Genomic DNA, 17,799 nt, shown 5'->3' on the forward strand with positions numbered 1-17,799 from the left:
TAATAATGGTAATAAAGAAAAAAAAAATGTTTATCATATACTAGTACCAAAAGTTCTCGTTGCCCCGATGATATCGTTGCCCCGATCATAACTTCCGATTTAAACACGTGTTTCGGGGTTGTGGTACATTTTTTGTTAGTGTCTAAAATATCCCCCTTTTCGAGATAATATACCGGTATTTCGAGAGAATGCTTCTTTTCAAATTCTTTTTGTGCACGGGTTGTTTTCCATCTCTTTGTTGGAGGAAAAAATTACAGTTATTAACCACAAAAGTAAAACCACATATAATATAGACATACTTCAAGATCAATGCGCGTTAATAAATACCAACGCCAAGTGAAGGGATAGGATGGGATATAAGAATGATATTCAAACAAAATCGGCGTCCTTCGAATACACGCTCAGCTTGGTATAAAAAGAATTGTTTGAAAATCAGTGAGGTAACAATACCCAAGCTTACTGGCACATCAAGCGCAGGCCTGGGCCTGGTAGGATTTCGTTTCCTTTCTTTTATTACTTCTGTCGCCCCTTTTATTGTTATTGCTGGCCTGGCTATTGTTGTGGGCCTACCTTTCAAAGACTGCGATTTGCTCTCGGTATTTACCCTGAATAGCTTTCTACCCCAGGCCTGAGAAAGGATTGTGTGTGTTCAAAGAACGATCATGATGACCAATGATGGAGTATACTATTGCAGAGGAGTCTTGGTGGACTGTATATTCGCAAATTGAATTAAGGAGACGGGTATACTGAAGTTGAAGATGCTTGTTGCTTCTCTCCCGCCAAACATAATTTTAAATGACAAGCGGTTGGAATACTAGTTGTGACTAGAAGGTATTACCCCCTGCGAGTTTTGAGGTCCCCTCGCCACAGCGTCCCCTGTCCGCCTGCACATGCATGCGTGCCTGGATTTAAGTTATTGGAGGTCGGGGCACGTTAAGATGCATACAGAAAGCATCCGAGATCAGTGATCACAATGCTTGCGGAATATTCGTCTTTGAACTTGATTTGCCTCTAGCAGAACGCAACGAGCTAAGCGTATATGCATAGAGGCATGACTTAAAACACGATAGATGAGCGTCATAGGAAACACATGAATTGAATTGTACTGAATTAGGGATGATTCTCAACCCTCAACCATTTTGCAGTTAGAAGTTGGATTTATCTCCAGTTAGAATTGTAAGAAGATCTAGCGGGTGTGTTGTCTTGATTTCATCGTCTCAGAGTTTAGGTGACCTTTGTTCCGTTTCGACGATTACCGGGAGCACATCAATGAGTGAAGGTATGCATGGTTCCCATGGTTACATTTGTAGAATGCTTTCTATGATGTCTTGGTATTCTGTCTGTTTTCACCCCTTTTGGTACGTTCTCTTCATTTTCCTTTCAAAGCCAGAACTTCTAATAATGTTAAGAAAGAGTATAGAGCGTATAAAGGAAAGGCGAACTTACTGTGCTTTATTTCTTACGACAGGAAGGCAGCAAGGGCTTTGCCGATTAGTTTACTGCTTCTGATATAGCAAATCATAATGGTGGTGGTGGTGGTGATGATGATGATGATGATGATGATGATAATGATGAAGTTGAGGATGATGATGTGATGATCATGAAGATCATGATACAATATAATTATCATTATTTATTTATCATCATCATTGTTATGGTTATTATTATCATTATGATGTTATTATTATTATATTATGTTTATTATTTTCATTATTATTGTTGTTGTAATTACGACAATATAGTGATGAGTAATATTGTGCCTTCATTAATTATTATACTTCTCCTTCTATACTTGTGTTTTCTACACTTTTTTTCGCGCCAATTGCATGAAAAGAAGTGGAAGCAATGGATTATATTCCATCATTTGCCCTGGGGCTGTGGCCATTCCAATCATAACGATAATTGTCTGTAAAACCACAAAAACGCGTTCGCCACGTTTGCGGCTTACTAACGACAAACACGAGACAATTACAAGATTACCTGGGATTTCTTTTTATGCCGAAAAGTTACAAGTTTGAAGAGGTCCTTTGTAGACACTAAGGATCATATCCTGAACTCCAGTTTAACTTTATACGTGGTCTGACACTGAACGGGTCCAAAGATGTGGTTAAACCATGGATAGCCGGTTGTGAGACAATTCATAGGCACATTTGACGATAAGAAGAATCGTTAAGTAATTTCTACACCACCGTAATACACGAAATAATGGACTGTGGTGAAGATACCATGAAGACACAAATTTTCATTTTCATTCTCTCGGTTTCATTGATTTCATACCTATCTTCAAAAAACATGTAAAATTAACAGAAACAATGTATAATGTTCATACGAACCATAACATAATAGATAATGGAAAAGGGTTTTGCTTAAAAAACAACAACAAACATATAAAGAAGAAAAAACATACATGAGACGTAAATGAAGTGAAAAGCCCGGGGGGGGGGGGTCTCACGAAATGATGCATACGGGGATGTGCCTCAGGAATGGGTCGCTTTTTTGGAAGAAATCCCTAAACATCGGGTATGGTTTTATGCTGGAAAATCCCTAAACATGGACCCAAATTTTAGGTATTATTCTCCTCCAATGTCTTAGGTGCAAAGTCTTCCTGTATGGATGTTTTGGTTTGGTGCTCATTGAGGGTATTTTCATGCATTTCAGGAGGGGTTTTTTTCGTGGCTTTCATCTCTGCTGTGTGTCTTTCTCCTCCCACCAGTCCCAAGTACTGGGGAAGAGAAAAACAAAATGCATTTTTGACTGGAAATATTTATGTTGGCTCAGTGGTAGAGCGTCCGCCTCATGAACGGGGTCGTGGGTTCGATGCCCGTTTCGAATTACAACTATTGTAACAACTTTGTCATGATGGCAACTACCATGCCAACAGGGCTCAGCAGCCAATCACAATCAAGGATTACATGGCAGTTGCCATATTTGAAAAGTTACAACAGTTGTCTTTATGAAACGGACCCCTGGTCCATTTGAACTCCTTCACCGGTACCACCCCCCCCCCTCCAGAATATATGTCATTTTCACTGCATCGAGAGAACAGGTTCTCAAAACAAAACCACCTTCGATGTCACATTCCAAGAAAGGACAAAAGTAGTTGAACGTGATAGATAAAGGTTACGGAAACAATACTTATTGTGAGTCTTCAAACCTTGATAATTATGATCACATATACAGTTTGTATGTGATCAAACACGCAAGCTGAATTCGTTATTGAATGATTGTTTATCGTAGGTGTTGGATGTGTCTTCTGTTTTCTGTTGGTAAAGTATTGCCAAGGAGAGCCATGACTTGTTCTTCTGCTGATACTTGTATGGACATTATTAACTTTGATGACCATATTGTAACTCAATGATTGAAACTTAGCAAAAACATCTAAATCAGCTTCATAAACAGAAAATTATGTACTCGTAATTGTTTAGGGACAACCCTCATTCTGATTGAGATCAAGGTAATCATGCGTCTTTTAGAACTTCCCCCGACACCACTAGCGTTCCTATGGGGGCAGACTGCCCCCCCCCTGACGAGTCACAACCCATGCAAGGGACCTATCCCTGCCCCCCCCCCCCCCCCTCCTGACGAGAAGTTGAAGACATTTTTTTTTGGTTGTCAGTTTTTTCTGGCACGAAATCCTTTGTGGTTGAAGACCTTTTTTATTTTGTTGGTCAAATTTTTGGGCGGACGATTTTGCCCCCCCCCCCCGTGGAAAGTCCTAGGTACGCGACTGCTCGACATTATAATCGGTGGAAATATGATTTGCAATGCTGTAGGCATGTGGACCTCGCTTCTCGTTTATAAATCACAAGAGAATATAAATTCCATTGGGATTTTAATCAGGCCCCTAGATCAATTCACTCCAAGGGTTTAATGCAAAATCTACTTATCGTTATTGTGCTTGCCACAAACGCATTACAAAGCGATTTTGAAAAAAAAGTCTGAAAAACGTTAATACATAGTATTACGATTCCATGTTGAGTACTTTCTTTTGAAGAATTCAAGATTGCGAGACCGTTTTCTTTCCTTCCTTATTTACTTTTTGTATGCAGAAAATGATTACGTAATGAGAGACCTTCAGCATGCTCAAAATAGTTTTGAAAAGTAGTTTACTGTACGTTCTTTTTGAAAGTCTAAAATTTGAAGAAAAATAGACTGGATTTTTTAAAGTGGTTTTATTGTAATGGGTATTTCCGATTACTGGTATATATTTATGATTTATTTTAAATCTTTAGGATTAACTTTCAAATCTCAAAAGATTTAAATTCAAATATTTTGTATTAATATTTAATTCTACAAAGTATAAAACTAAATCTAATATTTGGCTTGTCACTATTTACAGCCGATCTGGATTTATTTAGAATCCTTGATTTTTAGAGTGTATCTATACTACCGATTTTCAGTCTAACACATCTAAAACTAAACCAGATTGAATTAGAACATATTGACTCTGTGTATTTTTTCTATGACTAAGAATTGAGTAAATGTAAATAAGTATTTGCATGGAGGCATTTGTAAAGATAATCCCGTATCCCAGGAACCTGCGAAAAACTACAAAGCTATTAAAGTCTAGGCCATGTTCCGTCTGTATAACTTAACGTGTTCAACACGTACAATGCGAATGCTCATGTTGGCCAACTCAGTAACAACAGGCCACATTCGACTAAAATTAAGAGCAAAATAATTGATATAATAAGAAAGTTTCTAATCGATATGTAACCAGTTGTGTTTACGGTATCATGTCAATGGTCTTCTCATCGTGCCCCGACACCGGAACGAAAAATTACCCCCTGACAGCTTTTGAGATGAAGCCATTGAAATGCTAAAACATGATTATAGCGAGGTTGCTTCCGACGAAGTAGACAATTTTCAGCTCAATATTCAGAAAGAAGGCATAAATCCAAGATATAGGCATGATACGATATCTCAAACATATGGCTGGTTAATCTTACCGGGAATCTTACCAGTCATTTTAGTTGTTAATCTTTTAAAACTGTATCTAGAAAATCTACTTGAAATAACTTACATAATTATGAAATATTCTACAACTTTATTTTCATCCGATTTCGATGTTGTTCACATTATTTCGTCCGTTCGAATTAACTTTATTAAAATCATATTACAGGTGTATTTTCAGGATGAGTGCCACCTTGAACACGTTAACGTAGGTCCATGGTGGATCAGGGTTGCCCTGTCGGTGCTGCTCGAAGAAAACTTTTTAAAAAGTAAACATTCGAACACCCTTGCAAAATAATCTGTGCTTTCCATGTAGATATACCATTCTAAGGATCTTTATGCGAAACCTGACGAGTGTGTTTTCTTAAAACCTTGTGCAAACTGACCATCCTCACCTCACCCCTTTATACCGTCAACCTCCCTGCATACATGCATGTTATGTGGAGGGTTTCAATTCCTCAGCAGCGCCAAAGAGGATCGTTTACACTGAGCGCTTATTGGTCATAACTTCTTGATCTGTCTTTCTGATTAATCATCATTATCATCGAAATTGTCTCATTAATCATGATTTAGAAGTATTCAATGTCGAGAACGTCGTACTAAGTACGTAGGTAGAGCTACATTATACCTGACATTTATTCCATATTTGTGTTCATCTTCAATGACACAACCAGAGCAAATTCAGAAATCATCTTAAAATAGGTTTATCCAAGGAGTTACCAGCACTTGGTTTACTCAAGTAAGTATTCCTGCTTCAATCGATCCCTTTGTATGTATAAATAAACAAAATACACTTTCTAGCTTAAAAATGCATAATTATACTATATTATGATACCATTTACAGTATATAGTATCATGATGCATTTTAGAGCTTGAAAGTGTAAAAAATGTTTTGTTTCGTTGGAAGATGCATGGGACATATGCGGCTATGATACATGGACCTGAACTTTGATTGGTAAACAAAAAGATTGTCATCTTACCGGAAAGGATTAATCTTCCTCATCTCTCACACTGTCGTTTTATTTACTGACATGTAAGTTTGATGTCAACACTTCAGTGTTAACAGTATTCTATAGTATAACTACCCCCCCCCCCCCTCTTCTCTCTCTCCCTCTTTCTACCTTGTTTTGAATAAATTTGCACGATCCACCTTCGGAAAGAACGAGAGAAAGGTGTCAAAGTAAATACATTTGGAATGTGAGGATCTATTTAGGTCTTCACCAACGAAGGCCTATAACGACACATTCAAAATAGAGTTTATGGTGAATAACAAGGCCATGCGTAGAATGAGTCCATACTGACCGGACAACCAGATTTTTTGTCGCCATTTATCTGAGCATGTTCTGATGACATAGTATTTATATTTTGGGATCACCGTAATTGTAAATTGTTTTATTACATTTACCTACAAGAAACACTTTGCCCTATCCACCCATTTTCTTGGACATGTTGGAGGGGGTTTGGGCATGAGGGACAAACAAAGGCGACTACTGACGATAATATAAAAAGCTATACTTTTGATTGTGTTTTATTCATCATATCGTTATCTTCAAGTAGGCTTAAAGTTTGGCAGTATATTTCTATTTTGCAACTTGCCTCGCAGCATCGATTGAAAAACTATGCCTTCGCTCACGTGCCGGCATCATGAATATTCATCTATCAAGCGTGCTTCTCCTGGATGTGACGTCATAGACCCGTGGCATGCATTTTAAATTCCCCCTCCTCAGAATAGTATGAATTGATTAAGAAGATATTTGGTATTCCTCCTGCGGAGTCATGCATTCTCCTATATCTATGATTCACCTAGCCACTTCTCATGATGATATTTGAGACTCTTGTGTCACTCTGTCATTTTTCCCGCTCTTTTTTAAGAGCTTCTCTCTCTGAACGACATATAAATCATACATAATCATAAACAATAACAAAAATTAATAAAAATCAGCATGTAGCATTAATAGGTAAATTGTTACTCAAGGTGTAAGGATAAATTCATTGTCTACGCTGTTTGGGTTTATTTCACACCTAGCGTATGTGTTGGGGATATTGCTTTTTTTCTTAAATTTTCGCTCTATATATCTGTGGTTCATTGGTATGTTGTTGATTTTCTTCATATAGTTCTATCATTAACACTTTATGTGCATCTCTGAAATATAAGAAACCACGAAAAACATACAATATCAACATTCTTAACTGCAACATTAGATGAATTTAACGTGTACTACAGTCAGTGGCGGATCCAGGTATATAGGGACACATCCGGCCCGTGCCCCACCCCCCCCTTGAGAGGCACAAAAATATTTTGCAGGGGAATATGTCGTGATGTCGTGCATACGCATGTGTGGACTTTTTTGCATGTCAAATTTTTCCTTAAACGAAATTACCTCAATTTGGTTGTGAAGACCCTTTCTTTTTGCTTCTCAAAAAATTCCTGTACAAAAATGCCCCCTTTGCAGGCCCATATCCAGGATACCTTTGAACTATTCGGAAAATGTCCCCCCCCCCCCTTCCCGCCAGGCAATCATAGGTGCCTTTTAATGCATGTTGAATAATCTTATTTCATAATCACGTGAAAAAGGGCAATCGAAGGTTGAACATGAATTTGGCGCCCCAGGACAAACATCAAATTGGCGCCCCTATGTCGAACATAAAATCGGTGCCCCCTATGTTGAACATAAAATCGGTGCCCCCTTCGCTTGAACATCAATTCATCGCCCCTAGGTCGAACAAAAATTCGGCTCCCCCTATATCGAACTTCATTTCGGCGCCCCTAGGTCGAACATCAATTCGGCACCCCTAGGTCAAACATCAATTCGGCTCCCTGAGGTCGAACATCAATTCGGCTCCCTTAGGTCGAACAACAATTCGGGCCCCCTAGGTCGAACATAAATTCGGCGCCCCTTATATCGTACTTCGATTCGGCGCCCCCTTCCTTAGGTTGGAAACCAATTCGGCGCCCATATGTCGAACACTAATTCGGTGCCACTAGGTCGAACATCAATTCGGCGCCCCCGTTTGTCGAACTTCAATTCGGCGCCCCCTATGTCGAACATCAAATCGGCGTCCCGAAGTAAAACATCGATTCGGCTCCCCCTCCCCTCTTCTTTTTTCTTCTCTCTTTCTTTCCCCGTTTTTCTTTTTCCTTTCTTCTTTCCATCCTTTTCTCCCCCTTCTCTTTTCTTCCTCTTTTTGGCGCCCCCCCGAATTTATTCAATACGCGCGTGATTTGGAAAATCCTGGATCCGCCGTGACTATACAGTAAAGAAAACGTAAACTACACTTTAAAGGGCTAATCACAACCTGCTACATTTTCCCACAATAACAATATACACAACCCTTGTAACCATTCGGGCGAACCATTCGTACCACCCGTGTGTATTTTACCTCAAATCGTCATTCAAACTTCATTTACAAAAGGCGAGAACACATACGACACTATTCAGAAAAGGAACGTGTATGTATTGAATAGGGGGAGGTATTTCAGAAAAGCGTCCAGCGATTGAACAACTTCAATAGAGTGTTGCTCACCAAAATATTGCTTTGCGTTCCAATTTGTGATGCATAATATTTTTCGTATGAAAATCGAAATTGGTCCTTGCGAGAGGTTTGCCATTTTCCGATGATGCATCGAGTACCGTTCTTGGACATGGTGGATGAAGTGATTGGTGCAAGATGACTGCATGTATTTGTCAACAATGTTTAGCCGACGTAGGCCTATAGTTTGACCACTGACCACCGAATATTTTGGAAGGAATATTCATAATGGTAATTGTTTATGCCTTTGTTATAGGGTTCTATTCTTTAATTGTGACTTGTTTAAAGGTATACATTGAACTCTGTGTAATAAAACCATTAGATGCTTTATCGATACGTAACCCTTTTCAACTTCGTGCATATGACAATTTGTGGAATCGGTGCTAAGATTTGTGCTCTTATTTTACTTGCCTTATTATAAAGGAATTTTCTTCCACTTTACAGAATGTGCAATTTTCTCATATTTCCATTTCACGAAACGTTGCATACATCCTATATATGTTTTAGTATAGTCAAGCCCAATGACGGGTCATTCCAGTGAACGACAAAAATTTACAGTTTGTTTAGCGGGCTGTTTGAAAATGAAGATCTGCCAAAAAATGATCAGAATCACATCCGCAATACCAACATCTATATGACTTCAAGATGGTAATATGACATTTGCAATTGTAATGATGAATTATTTGTTTTCCAGTGGCTTTAATCACATTTAGTGTATAATCATCATAAAAATAGCTTTCTATCCCGGGTATTTCTCGTCTCATTTCCCTTTATTATTATTTTTAGTACGGTACAATAGCGAAAACTATACTTTAACCCAGCCGGTGAATAGTAAAATAATCAATAATACTAGATGATACTGGTGACATTTGAATTCAACAGCTATCGACCTGTTCCAAGAATGTGGGCAGATTTCCTGTTAGTAATACACTCTAAAAAAACACTGGGTACAACTTTCCACAATATTGGGTAGAAAGGGAACATGCGTGTTGGCTTGGTATTCTTTTACCGCATATTTGGCAAAATGCATGTTTTACTGGGTAAATTTGAACGCAACTTTGCGTAAAATTTACAAAATATTTGGTATCTTTTTACACAACCAACATGCGTGTTCCCATTTTACACAATATTGGGTAAATCCTTTTTTTTCCTAGTATATAGCGACATGGTATTATAGGCATTTGAGAGTGTCTAGATGACAGATGACACAATATAAGAAGATAGGAAAACTTTACCGTTACATCATTGTAATCTGAAGTGATTTTGTGAAGAGGACTTTTATAATTCTGAAGACATTGGCTTATAATGTCAAATTTTGTCTTAATGTGTTATGCAATGAAGTCAAGAAAATGTACATGTAGCGGTATATGTATTTGTCCATTTCATAACCCTTTTTGTTCACAATCCAAATCCTATAAGTGAAAATATGTCAATTCAATTATATCATTATTCAAAAGAGTAGTGTGATTTTTTTTTCAGATTAGTAGGCCTAAATTATTCTCTAGCATAAGTCTTCAATCATGCTTGTATGCAGTTTTGAAAATGTCACACATCCCTTCTTCATATATTTCTAAGAGTTTCAACATGCATTCTTTTACAAGGCTAGAAAAATATATTTAGGACCTATCCAGATATATTGTATTTATTTCTTTTTTAATTTATTGACACCTGCACACGTCATGCCCAAAGTGATTTATATTCGGAGAAAAGGTGAGCACTTGCATTTCATTCGCTGAATGCATGGCAACACTGATTTTCATTTCAATTATTTTCCCATGGCAATGAAGACAATGCTAAATCAACAAATCATAAACCAGCCAAGAAAGGTGTATTCTTATTCCTCGGTTCCGGACCGAAGCTGCTTCTGAATAGAGCTTTCCAAGTTCCATTTTCCATTCTATTTTGTTAAGTATTGACATTATTTACTATATTTGTATTCGGATAAGTTTTGATTATTTGTGCTTGAAAGAGATTCACATGCCTCGACGTTGAATTCGTAAAAAATGGGGGAGGGGTGGGAAATGTCACTGCACTCCGTGAGAACTTTCCATATCTCTCACCCCGCCCCTTCTCTACCCCCCCCCCCCCTCTCTCTCTATCTCTCGGTCTGTTCGCATCAGAATGGTATACACGCTTTGGAATTGCGTGAGCTATAGTACTAGTCAACTCTATTCCGAGTTAAAGGGGAAGTTCACCCTGAAGAAAAGTTTGCTGTAAAAATAGCAGAATAAAATGATAAAAAATATTGGTGAAGGTTTGAGGAAAAACTCCATTAAAGATTGAGAACGTTATCAAAATTTTGACGTCACAAAAGAGCAGCTACCCCCATATCTTATGTCATACATATATTTCAATTGTTTATTGATCCGGGATTATTTTTTTTTCTCTTTAGGAGGTACAGTAAGAATTATGTTCAATTTTCTAAGAAAATGACATTTAATCTATTTTTCACCATACGATATGCAGGAATGCTGCTGGCATATGATATCACAAATCCAGTAAATTGAAATTCTTTGATTGACCTTTTTTCAAACCTTAGGCAATATTTTTTATTATCTTTTCTCCTATTTTTACATTAAACTTGTTGTCAGGGTGAACTTTCTCTTGAAGAAATTTAGAGTTCGAATTAATTTTTACTCGGAATGGTATATTCGTAGCTGCAAATCGCTCAATTCCGAATCAGATTAACTCATGAACGATTAAAAAAAAAAACTTCTCCCCACTGGCGCCATTCCGAGTTGAATTGTACTCCTACAAATAAGACTTACATGAACTTATACCTACTTAAATGATGATTGAGAAGTGAAAAGGGGCAAGTAAGTCTGTGAAATAATTTCATAAAGCACCAAAGGCATTAATTGTTAGCACCATACAGATATTATCTTCAGCATAATCTTAAATGAAATATGGAAGCCTTAATTTGCTCGAGGTTAATTGTGGGTGCTTCAAGAGAGAGGGTATAGCAAAGGTGAATTGATTTCATATAATATCATGACCATGACATTTTGCGCTATTTCGTATACCACTATGGATATTTGAAGGGGGAATGTATAAAAAAAATTTCAAATCAGACATTATTTATGTTGATGTTTGGCACCGGGGAAATCATAATAATCTCTTAACGTGGACGATCTGCGTTTTCGGAGTTTATGATAAAGTCCCTAGACATGATCTACTATTTTTTCATAGGATATACACCTAAAGATATAGAGATTTAAGGTACGTAAATGTGGTATGTTTTTTTGCATTGCAAATGTAAACCCTTTTCAAAATCACTGAAGAATGTGGATCGCTTTACATCTAAACTGTCCATAATTTGCTCGACTAAAACAGAACTCGAACTTCCCGTTGTCATCATCTTATGTCGAAAGCAAAATCCGTCATTCCATTCCATAATGATGTGAATACTCGTCACAAAATATAGATATTCCCCTTCTCACCAACTATCCATCACTGCTGTCAATATAAATCCATGATTTCATTCATATCAACAGCTGCTGTATACAGCTAGCGATCGAAACCGGTTTTTACCCCTCGCCCGATGGGGGTGAAATTGAAAACTCGAAATAGCATACCGTCATGAAATCAAGTTCGGCTGTATGGTACTCGAGGGGCATTTTTCATTGAATCAATTTTTGATGGTGTTGTTTTTCATCGTGGTAATATTCTCAAGATGTTTTGAAAGCAATTGTTACTGATCACCGTGCTGACATTGGTGACCCACCTCGGTGGCTTATTTTCTCAAGTTTAATAATGTGTTGCAATTTTGCATGTGACTTCTTGAAGCTAGCTGTAGGCAATTATTGTTTCATAAAGTATAGAGTTATGAGTATAATCATGATGTAAGTCTGTTGAGGGAACCTCCCTAGCTCTTCTTAATACACTCCCTCTCCGACTTATTTTCGTACCCAGCCCTTTCTCACAAAGTTGTAAATGAAGCCTATCTGGGCAAAGGTATTTCTCTATCTCTATTTCTCTCCATCCTCACGCGCATGGAGAAACTCTGCATTTTTCGATGAACGAATTTCTTGAGCACATGACAATTAAGGTTCTCATATGAAGTGTGTCCATCATTAACTTTGCTACCTTGAAAATTGACTTTTCTCTTCCGCCAACAAAAGAAACGTTATTCCATGATTCCACCCCCGATGAAGCATCATAATAGTTATACAATCGGGCACTTTAAAGACCATTTCGCGCATTGACCATTTCCAATGAAGACACCAGGATCAGTTGAACAGTATTGACAAGTACAGTAGTTTAACATGTCAAGAAATCAATAAGCCTCTGGACTGGTTTGATTACCATTCACGATGGCCCGCTGGAGGGCTGGTAGACGACACCATCATTTCCATGAGATTAATTTTTCTAGCTTGCACGGGGTCCGAATATTTCTAAGTTGAAAGTCGGGGTTTAATGGCAAAACACGCTTATCATCATGGTGTTAATGCCACACGATATGCTGGGCTTTGCACCTCTGACATAACGTGTCAAAATGTGTTTTATAGTGAGGGTGAATGTTAATACAAAATATCACTAAAAATTTGTATTCCATACAATGCACTGTTTTGTTCTTGTATTTTTCTTCATGGTGGTGCTCTACATATTAATGATATAGAAGTAGACTGTTGTATATAGTGAATGAAAATTAACAAACTATTCGGGCTCGGGAATGAAAAAAAGAATGTTAAGCAGACCATGACATTAAAAATTTCCGGATGTTATAGTATTATTCGTTGGACAAAACGCTTCTGCAGGTGTATTTCATGGTTAATGATTCGATTTGATAATACTGGGTTTTCAAAATGACGCAAATTTCAATCCAATGAAGTTTTCGGTGGTATTTGTTTGTTCAGTCGAGTATTCAGGTGCTGAGACGATGAACCTCTACAGATACCACCACGTAGAATACACAGATTAGAAAGGTTTAACTTTTTTGTTGTATTTTCAACCTCTCTCGTCCGACGCTTATATACCCCCACATAAACACCATACATTATTAACAAAATTTAACCCAATAACCAAAATAGTATCAACTTTTTCACACAAAAAAATGTTTGTGGGCATTGATAAGAGGGCACTTTGAATGGAGATCCATTCCCCCCCCCCCCTCAAATTTGGTTACTAGAAATTATTGAAAACACTCCAAATTATCTAATGAACTTCAAATTCTTTTTTAATATACTTGGGTTATTCCATCTTATTCTGACGGATAGTTTTTGTGCTTATTTAAGAGTATATTTTGACTGAGATTAATAGTTCTCAAGTGGAAAAATGTTTAATGATGATGAAGGTTCACCCTGTCTCATTTTTTATACTCACTGAACCAAAGCATAAAATTCTCCGGTATTCTCTGCCTTATTTATAACATCTTTCCTTTTTCTGATATATATGTTTTTTTCTTTTAATTTACTCTTAAAAAGAAGGGGGAAATAGCAATTTTCAGTGTGTCTACAAATATGTCTGAAATGTTTATTATTAACGTTGGGGAGTTATGTACTATTATTTGTATAATGCAAGAATTGTCTAACGCGTGCTTGTTTTAACATCATTCTCGCAATGTATCAATCTATCAATTTATTCAATTTCGAACTAGTTTTGTTCTCCATGCATGAAATTCACTCATGCTATCTCTGTACCTACATGTCTGTCAATCTTTTAAGTAAAGATTATTGTTTCCTAGCTTGTGCAATATACAATAGACAAAAAAGGTGAAGCATAATAGTGTACATAAAATTCAAAGAAATGGCAGTGATGCTGTTTGCGTGATCAAAGAATATGTAGGTTTAATCGTTTTGGCAGTAAAGTAATGATATTAAAGTGTTTGAAATAATCAAGACGGGAGTTTGATGCAAAATATTGCAATATAATTATATTCCAGCATAAGAATATCAACGTCTGAAATTTGTGTAAATGTGACCTATAAGCGAGTTGTTTGCCAAACCTGACAAAGCAATACGATAAAATATGAAATGATTTTTACGATGATGTATTTCCAAGGGCATCCGTGTTATTTCAACCTTTTTTCCATTTGATTTCATCCATTCGTATTATTTAATTCTTTTGTTTGCAGGTTGCTTCTGAGTTGCGGCCAAGGTTAATCTTATCTAATTGATGTTGGTGGAAGTTCTTCAAGATTGCTTTCAGATTGTAAGAACTCAAGATGGCGCTCTTTCATATCATCAAGTCTCTGAAGCCAAGATGACCTGACTAAGATGGTACCCCGTCAGAGCAAGACCATGAAGACAAACAGATTTACAATCCACTATACGGTATACTTTTTTTCGCTGATGTTCATGTGAATTTGAGCGTGCTGTATTGACCGCCAACTGGAAAAGCAAAACGCGATCGATGTTACAGACATTACGGGGAATTGCCGACTTTGATTCTCCAAAGGGTACGGAAAGATCATCCAAATGATCAGCAAATTCGCTAATCTACCCCGTCAGCACGTTAGCCAGCACTATCACATCCACCCTAGACCCCCATCCCACACCCACAATCAACACTACCACAACCGCCATCAGCACCACCACAGTAACCACACCAATCACTTCCGCGACATGAATCTGTCACCAAGCAACGTCGACGGCCCGAAGGCCCTCAACAGCCACAACGGCAGTAACAACGTCAGCAATAGCGGTGGAAACAGCAGCAATGACGTTGAACTCATGATGGAGTTGCCGCCGGCGTCGCCAATTTCACAATCCAGCCACGTCAGTCACGCAACCATCCATCGGTCAGTCAGTCAAACGAACAACGGCGTCAACGGCATCAACGGAGTTGGGAGCGTCATCCAGGGACGTTCGTCGCGTCTTGCCAGCGCTACGGACGACCTCACGACCATGCATAAACCGCATAGCCTCAGCCTTTCCCGCGCTACACTCACAAGTAAGGAATTCGGTGTGGAGAAGTCTCTAACCGCCATGGGAATCCTAGCTCTCATTGCCATCATCATCACCTCTCTCTCCATCGTCTTACTGATTCAGTTTAACTCGATGCAAAGCCAGTTATTGACTGATGGTGCCGTAGAAGGAGTCACCGGTACCAGATGGTATTCAGACATTTTAGACTCAGGTGTGGTTCTTGTTAGCTTTTGTCTCATGCTGAACTTATGTTGTGTGGTCGTCTGTACAGGACAGAGCTATTTTACGGCGAAAATGTTGAAGCTACCTCAAGGTGAAGAAAGGTATGTCCATCTAGTCATTCTGATATCAAGAAATTATTATGCCTGTTCTTGACAGTTCTCTGGACTGCTTTCATGAGCTACATAAATACAAACTTTGATTCTTTGGCTTTTGTTGTAAGACGCTTCCAAATGCATCTCCCAGCCCCACTGTAGGTATTTGATATGAATGATATTGTGTCCACACGTTTTTTGGGTCTGCTTAGTATCTTAAGAGATCCCTTTGCTATGTTTAAAAATGGCTATATATCGCATTGATAACCTTCTTCCTGAATTACCATCCCTTCATCCATCTTGCAACTTCAAATCTTCATTAGGAAAATGTAATGTGTAAAACTGATGTTTACGAAATATTGTCATCTCAACGTGCCATAAGATCTCTCTGTGCTTATAGGGGCCCATTCCATGACAATTTTCAATTAAGATAAATACAAGGGATGTTATCTTTGTAATTTGATTTTTTTCATGACTTAATGCTTACAACTATTTATAAACATGATAAATTATTGATAAAGCCATGCATCACTTTGTCTGATGATTTGTTGTTTTAGATCCTGTGACTTTCTAAAGAATACCTCCGGAACACGGTTCTTGGCTGTGTGCTCCTTCTTTGTTTCCATACCCATCTTCCTCGTCGGTAAGTATGATTAAATGGTAACTTAATTTAACCCAATAAGAATGGATGATTAAAACTGACAAGCAAATAAAGTCAATAACACCTTCGTATTCTTATGGGTAGCAAGCTAACAATATCTGAATGTGGACCCTTTCCTCTGGTTGAAGATGTTGGGTATTGCGGCTAGGAGACCAAGATAGATTGCCATTGATTAATCTGTTAAGAGTCTCCACGACCTCTAAAAATCCCTTCATTGAAATATTCAGGGGACCATGAAAATTCACCAGAATATTGAAGGGCTTTGGGATTTTCGTTTTTAGAGAGATTGGTCGGTAAATACCATTGGAATATCTTTGAGAATATTGGAAGACCAGTGAAATCGATTAGCGCCGGTCGAGACGTCTGGAAGATCGTTAGACGGCATGGAAGACTGTTTTGAACAATATTGTGTTAGTATGGCAAAAGTATGAAAGAACACTTAATTAGCAAGGGCACAAAGTAGTAGAGATCTGTCCAAAATTCGACGGTCTTTGATGGGACTCTCTCTTTGTGAAAAGAATGTTTGAACATCAGGAGGTATGCATCGGAAGTTACACTCGTGATAAGTCTACAGACATTTATACTTATAATTGGCAAGAGCTCAGATTTCACTCAAACTTATATTTTCTTGTTTTTCCGACACAGCTCTTATGCTTTATATTCTCCTTGAGTTCCGGACAATACCCGCCACCGTGTCTAGCGCCCTCATCGGATTAGCCATCCTTTTCATGGTCTTCAGTTTTGGGCACAATGTACATCTGTGGCAACGCGAGCAGTCTTTGATCAACAAGCGACACGCACCGCCACCGGGTGTCTTTACTGGTTTGAATGGAGGTCCTTTTCACAACCAACGCCAGCAGTATTCAAATAAAAACAACCATCACACGGACCATGATGGACACCGATTCGCTTACTCAAATCACGTGACAGATAGCGGCGATACTGCTATCGATCCGTTGAGTGTCAGTAATTTATCGACGCTCGTCTGACGGTGACTTACCAAACCAAGCCCAGGACTAACTTCCACAACTTCATCTTCCAAATATTTCCTAAAAAGAGTTATACCAAGAGATTAAAGTATATTTTACATAGTACCTTGATGAATCTATGTTCGTAAATATGGACAACCTCCCTGACAACCGCAATTAGTGTTGTTGTCAAAGACCCTATAATGTAACCCCACTCGAGGATTGGACATTATCATATTAACTCTGTTTGGCATACTTGAACAGAAAGCAGCTAAAAGTCAGTGACAACAGATTTCTTTATGAGTTAACCTCTTTGCTATTGATTTTGAAAAGGAAAATGGAAAAGGCGAGGCATTGCATGATAGTTCTGTTAGAAAATCATATTGAAGATAGAAAAGTTATCCATAATCATTATATTGATATGAAAAAGAAATCATTTTATCTGCATTGAGCTCAAGTTTACTGCACCTTTCTTTCGTCATCATTATTGTTGCTTCTTTATTTGA

The 17,799-nt window shown here is 38.0% G+C and overlaps 1 protein-coding gene across 3 annotated transcripts; it reads left to right on the forward strand.

The window, feature by feature from the left end:
• Positions 1-1,186: 1,186 nt before the first annotated feature.
• On the forward strand, positions 1,187-17,588 carry LOC121415687. 3 transcript variants are annotated; one of them, XM_041608993.1, is made up of 4 exons: positions 1,187-1,279; positions 14,558-15,673; positions 16,222-16,307; positions 16,971-17,588. In XM_041608993.1, the coding sequence occupies exons 2-4, from the start codon at positions 14,901-14,903 to the stop codon at positions 17,312-17,314; spliced, it is 1,203 nt and encodes a 400-aa protein (XP_041464927.1). In that variant the 5' UTR covers positions 1,187-1,279; positions 14,558-14,900; the 3' UTR covers positions 17,315-17,588. The 3 variants fall into 3 exon arrangements, with proteins under 3 accessions (XP_041464927.1, XP_041464929.1, XP_041464928.1); XM_041608995.1 differs by lacking the exon at positions 1,187-1,279 and adding an exon at positions 5,885-5,986; XM_041608994.1 differs by lacking the exon at positions 1,187-1,279 and adding an exon at positions 8,428-8,715.
• The last annotated feature ends 211 nt before the right edge of the window (positions 17,589-17,799 follow it).

The sequence above is a fragment of the Lytechinus variegatus genome, chromosome 5, assembly GCF_018143015.1.
Source record: "Lytechinus variegatus isolate NC3 chromosome 5, Lvar_3.0, whole genome shotgun sequence".
Lineage (NCBI taxonomy): Eukaryota > Metazoa > Echinodermata > Echinoidea > Temnopleuroida > Toxopneustidae > Lytechinus > Lytechinus variegatus.